General features: G+C 53.6%; 1 protein-coding gene and 1 long non-coding RNA gene across 3 annotated transcripts in view; both read left to right on the top strand.

Annotated features, from left to right (window-relative positions):
* The window catches only part of Cryaa (crystallin alpha A), a 3,201-nt gene extending 3,000 nt beyond the window's left edge, over positions 1–201 (top strand). For both annotated transcript variants that reach the window (XM_031347562.1, XM_031347561.1), the window contains exon 4: positions 1–201. This exon is cut by the window's left edge and continues 9 nt beyond it. In XM_031347562.1, the coding sequence (XP_031203422.1) occupies positions 1–201 (201 nt within the window).
* Positions 202–2,697: 2,496 nt separating this feature from the next.
* Positions 2,698–4,330, top strand: LOC116075469. Its single transcript, XR_004112556.1, has 2 exons — positions 2,698–2,987; positions 4,199–4,330. It is a non-coding gene; the product is annotated as an uncharacterized LOC116075469 (long non-coding RNA).
* Positions 4,331–5,427: the final 1,097 nt, after the last annotated feature.

Here is a 5,427-nt window from a genome sequence, read left to right as displayed (position 1 = left end):
GGCTACATTTCCCGTGAATTTCACCGTCGCTACCGTCTGCCTTCCAATGTGGACCAGTCCGCCCTCTCCTGCTCCCTGTCTGCGGATGGCATGCTGACCTTCTCTGGCCCCAAGGTCCAATCCGGTTTGGATGCTGGCCACAGCGAGAGGGCCATTCCTGTGTCTCGGGAGGAGAAGCCCAGCTCGGCACCCTCGTCCTGAGCAGGCCTCGCCTTGGTTGTCCCCTGAGGCCCCTGATCCATCCAGCCCAGGGACCACAGCAAGAGTCTGCCTTCCCGCCTTCTTTTCTTTCTGTTTCCTTTCCACTTTCTCAGAGGGATGAGGGTCTGAGAGAGTGGCTTTAGAGAGCTTGGGGTCTTGGCCCGAGATTGCTGCGGGTTCAGGGTGACTCAGGCTCAACACCAGCTGGTTGGAGGGAATGATGGTATTGAACTCTTGAGGTTTCCTGTCCTCTTGGAAAGAGGCATCTGAGCTCTGCTCCAAAGGGCGGAGTGAACGGTGGCTCACCACCTCCAAGAGCCCTCAGCCGAGCCCCTGGATGACAGTCCCCTCTTTTGCCCATACTTACTGCAGGCACGCGTGCTGGGCTCCAAGACAGCCCGCTTCTCTCATACCCTCTTCCTGTGACTTTCTCTACTATGTAGTATTGCTCCTGGGGGGGACCCTGGTCACCCATGAGAATGGAGCCCCTGGCAGACAATAAAGAGCAGGTGACAGAAGCAATTTCAGTCTGGCGTCATGCTGTCTCCCTTTGGGGCAGGGGTGGGACACCTGGGAGGGTTGCAGGAGGCATTTCCTGCCTGCCCTGAGAGGTTTCTGGTATCCCATCCTGCCTCCTAAGCCCACGGTCTTCTCCACAGCTAGCAGTGCTGTGTCCTAACGGATGCTGAAGGTGCCTTCCTCTCAGTCTCTTTCCCCACCAGAGTAGGCAGGGGACCTGAAGCTCATGTCTACATATCCACGGCAGCCTATTCAGATCCCAGGGGTGGTGGTGGGCGGGGCTTGTCTGGAGGATCCCAGTCTTCCACGAGGGTGAGGCGGCAGGCAGCAGGTTCTTAGGGGTGATGGTATGGCCACACAGGCCCAGCTGGTACAGCCAGGCTCGGCAGATGGCTCAGCACCCTGGAGAGGCCACCACGCACACGCGGCCCATCATATGTGTGACACACACCACAGTGCATACCATACGTCACACACACGTCCATATACACACATGCCACTCATCCCAAACATACAACACACCACACACACTGAACAGCACCCATGTGGTGGACCTATATCACACATGCAGAACCCATCAGACACGCCACATTCGACACTGCACGCTGTACACACATGGGCCAGAGCACACACCACTCCAACCTGTTGAATCTGTATAGAATGGCTTTCCTCTAAGAAGATCACCCCCCCCTTAGTCATGCCCACTCCATACCTCGCCACAGGATACCCACAGGCTATTCCACTATTTAATCCATTTGCATACGGTGCAGAGTCTCCCACGGCAGAAATGGCTCTCACATTTTGGGGTTGGTGTTGGGGAATCTCTATCTTGGACCAGCCTTCAGTCTGATGACCTGGAGTATCCCTTAATGTGGGGTCTTGTGTGGTATGGCTGCAGGCAGGAGGCTGAGCTGCCCTTGGATGTCCAAGCCTTTTATGTCCTTCATAGTTGTTTGTTTGGGTGGGCCGTAACGTGAGCATCCAAGGTTATCAGACCTGGTCCTCAGAATGAAACTGTCTTTGGGGACAGGATCTTTATGGAGTGACTGGGTGCGACAAAGTCATCAAGTGACCCCTGACCCAACCTGACTGTGTCACTATAAGAAGAGGAGAACAGGGCTTCCCCTCTCTCCTTCGTCTCTCACACCCTTCCTCCCTCCCTCCATTTCTTCCCCATACCACTCTCTCATCCTCTGTGCCTCTTAATCATCCTTAAAGGCTACAGCTGGGGCTGCCTCCTCTCTAAGATGCTCAGGGATCTTGTGGGGAGGGGCATCCCCAAGAGCCTCCCCTTCTTAGAACAGGAAAATCTAGTCCCGGGGTCTGGTTGCCCACTCCTTCCAGGGCTGCCTGAAGTCTATATCTCCCATTGCCCTCCCTACCCAGGATTCCAGGTGACTTCACATCACCACAGCTACCAAGGTCACAAGACCCTGTGCAGGTACAGAGCAGATGGCCATCCTAAGGCAGCTCTGGGGATCAATGATGTGTTTATAAAAAGATAAAGAGAGAGAGGATATGTTTGGTGGAGGTATAGTCAGGTATGGGGAATGGGGATGCTTCCGCGGGCCAATGCTGAGGCAACCCTTCCCCCTGAGGGACCAGCCACACGATGGTATAGTATGGAATAGAGTTTATTCAGGGCATGGGGAGGGGAGTTAAGAGGGTAGTAGAGGCAGAGAAAGGCACAAAGGGAGAGAGAGTAGAGAAGTAGAGGAATAGAGACAGGCCATGAGCACATGGAGAGAGACGGGGAAGGGAATGGGGAGACAGTGGGAACCAGAAGGCAAGAGCAAGAGCAAGAGAGGAGGGGCAAGCAGCTTCTTTTATAGTCAGGCACACCTGGCTGTTGCCAGGTAACTGTGGGGCGGAGCTTAGACAAAGTGCTAACAATCAGTGCTGTCCTATTTGTCAAGGAGGAACCCCTATTTAGCAAGGAACACAGTGAGCCCTGGGACAGCAAATGACAAGGCCTGGACATCTCAAGATCTACTTGGGCTTCTTTCACAGGTCCTATGGAATCATGACAGGTGACCCAACCACTTTGGGGTCATCGTGGGGTCTGTTAGATGCTGTCCTAGTAGGAGGCTACAATGACCCAGCCGTAACACCTTAGGCACAGCTGTGTCTAGGGCCCTCTTGAGGTCTGATTAGCTGTCAGAGGTTGCCCAGACGCGGGGCTTCGTCTTTGCTCGGCCCACAGGCTGTGGAAAGAACTCCTGAACCATTGGGCCGGAGAGCCCGGTGTACAGGACAGGGCACGCCAGGTAGGATGATGCCTTAGGTACTGGTGATGCTGGGGGAGGTTGGAGGACAGTGTTCATTTCGATGTATTAATAGGCACCCCAGTTAGCCATTTGTCCCAGATTTGGGACCTAACAACCTGATGATGTCATTGCCATCACCACTCATCGCCAAGAACATCATCAGTGCGGCCATCCTCACGGTTCTAGGTCTCTCTCTGCTGATATAGGAAAACCCTCTGGCTAAAAGCAACTTAAGGGAGGGAAGGGTTTATTCAGTTTACACTTCCAGGTCTTGGTCCACCATTGAGGGAGTCAGAGTAGGAAATCCCGCAGGGACTTGAAACAGAAATCATGGCAGATGATATTTGCTGACTTGCTCCAAGGCTCACGTTTAACTAGCTTTCTTTCTTTCCTTCTTTCTTTCTTTCTTTCTTTCTTTCTTTCTTTCTTTCTTTCTTTCTTTTTTTATTTATTTTATGTATACGCATACACTGTTGATGTCTTTCTTTAGACACACCAGAAGAGGACACCGGATCCCATTACATATGGTTGTGAGCCACCATGTGGTTGCTGGGAATTGAACTCAGGACCTCTGGAAGAGCAGCTAGTGCTCTTAATCGCTAAGCTCCAACTAGCTTGATTTCTTTCTTTCTTTTTTCTTTTTTCTTTTTCTTTTTCTTTTTTTTTTTCGAGACAGGGTTTCTCTGTGTAGCCCTGGCTGTCCTGGTACTCACTCTGTAGACCAGGCTGGCCTCGAACTCAGAAATCCGTCTGCCTCTGCCTCCCAAGTTCTGGGATTAAAGGCGTGCACCACCAACGCCTGGCTCTTTCTTCCTTCCTTCCTTCCTTCCTTCCTTCCTTTCCTTCTTTCTTTCTTTCTTTCTTCCTTCTCTTTCTTTCTCTCTTTCTTTCTTTCTTTCTTTTCTTTTTTTTTGAGACAGTGTTTCCCTGTGCAGCCTTGGCTGTCCTGGAACTCACTCTGTAGACCAGGCTGGCCTCGAACTCAGAAAACCGCCTGCTTCTGCCTCCCAAGTGCTGGGATTAAAGACATGTGCCACCACTGCCCGGCGAGGACCACTGCCTTAAAGCCAGCACTCTGGATCCCCAGGTAGAAGATTATTATAGTCTCAGGAAATCAGCAGGACGGGGTCTCTGAGGAAGGCAGATAGATGTTGATCCTGTTAGATAGTCTTCTGTTAGTTTAACATGGTGCCGCACAATCTGACCACCAGGTGGCAGCAGAGGAATTGCCTCAAAGAAAAGACCTTGACGGGCACCGACTCAAGAACACCAGCCTGAAGGGTCACCTTCACTAGGAGACAGGGAAAAAGCCGCGATAAACATCCGGGGCCTGGTTCTGGGGACCACTGCCTGTGTGATAAGGAATTGGAGGAGATGCCCCCCCCCCCCCCCCCCCCCCCCCCGCCTCTCATTCCCCCCCGGCCCCAGGAGTTTGGACCAGCAGAGAGCCTGAGTTGGAGACACACAAAGGCCCTGTGGGGGCCAGTTTCTTCATAATGAGCTTGTTGGAACAGTCATTCGAAGGGGAGGTCGCCTTAACAAGGCCAGCACCCTGTTGGCCTGCTCTCTCCGCTGCTGCGGCTCCAGCGTCCAATGACGCGAGCGAGCTGTTTGAGAGCCGGCTGGGCCCCCGGGGTTAGAGCTCCTTCCTGGGAGGCCTCTAGCAGAGGCAGCCCGGACCGCTTCCTTCCTTCCTTCCGGCCACGCTGCAGAGTCCCATGTGGGGGCTGGGAGGCTGGGAGAGAAGGGCCTAAGAGGCAGCCTCAGCTAACACACGTGTGGAGATCGTAGGTTCTGTCCGCCTGGGTCTGTTTGCTGTCGCCAACGAGAACAACGGGCTCAGGGACCTATGGTCCCATGTGGGACAGTCCCAGCTTAGAAGGAAAGGCATGAAGGAAGTGTTGGAGGCTACCCCAGGATCCCAGCCTTCTCTGCAGGGTAGAACTCCCCATCCCTAACCTCCATCTCCTCCCTAACCCCCTCTCCACCTCTCACTTGAGGAAGCTTGAGAGGGGAGCCCCATTCAGGCTGGAGACCCAGCGAGGCCCCAGGCTGCAGCTGTTAGGAGGTCCCTTAGCCTCTGTTCCTCCCTCTCACGGCAGGGGGATGGGGGCGACTGTTGTTAGCTGAGAGGCTTCGAGCCCCAAGGACATGGAATTTCTTCCAAGATTCCTGGCTGAGGACTGAGTTTACTGAGAGGCAGGCAGAGCACAAGCCCGTGTGTGCAGGCTGTCATGAGGACTGAACTGGAAGGAAAACATGCAGGCACACAGGCAGTCGTCAGGTCACAGGTATGCAGGGGAAGCATTAGGAAGGTTGAGGACCACTGCCTTTGTTTTTTCCAGACAGGGTTTGCACACGCAGACACACATGGACAAACACATACACTACAAACACATACCACGCGCCACGCACACACACATACATGCACATACCACAA

Source organism: Mastomys coucha, unplaced genomic scaffold (assembly GCF_008632895.1).
Source record: "Mastomys coucha isolate ucsf_1 unplaced genomic scaffold, UCSF_Mcou_1 pScaffold3, whole genome shotgun sequence".
Lineage (NCBI taxonomy): Eukaryota > Metazoa > Chordata > Mammalia > Rodentia > Muridae > Mastomys > Mastomys coucha.
The sequence above is the reverse complement of the archived record's forward strand: the minus strand, read 5'-3'. Positions and strand labels throughout refer to the sequence as shown.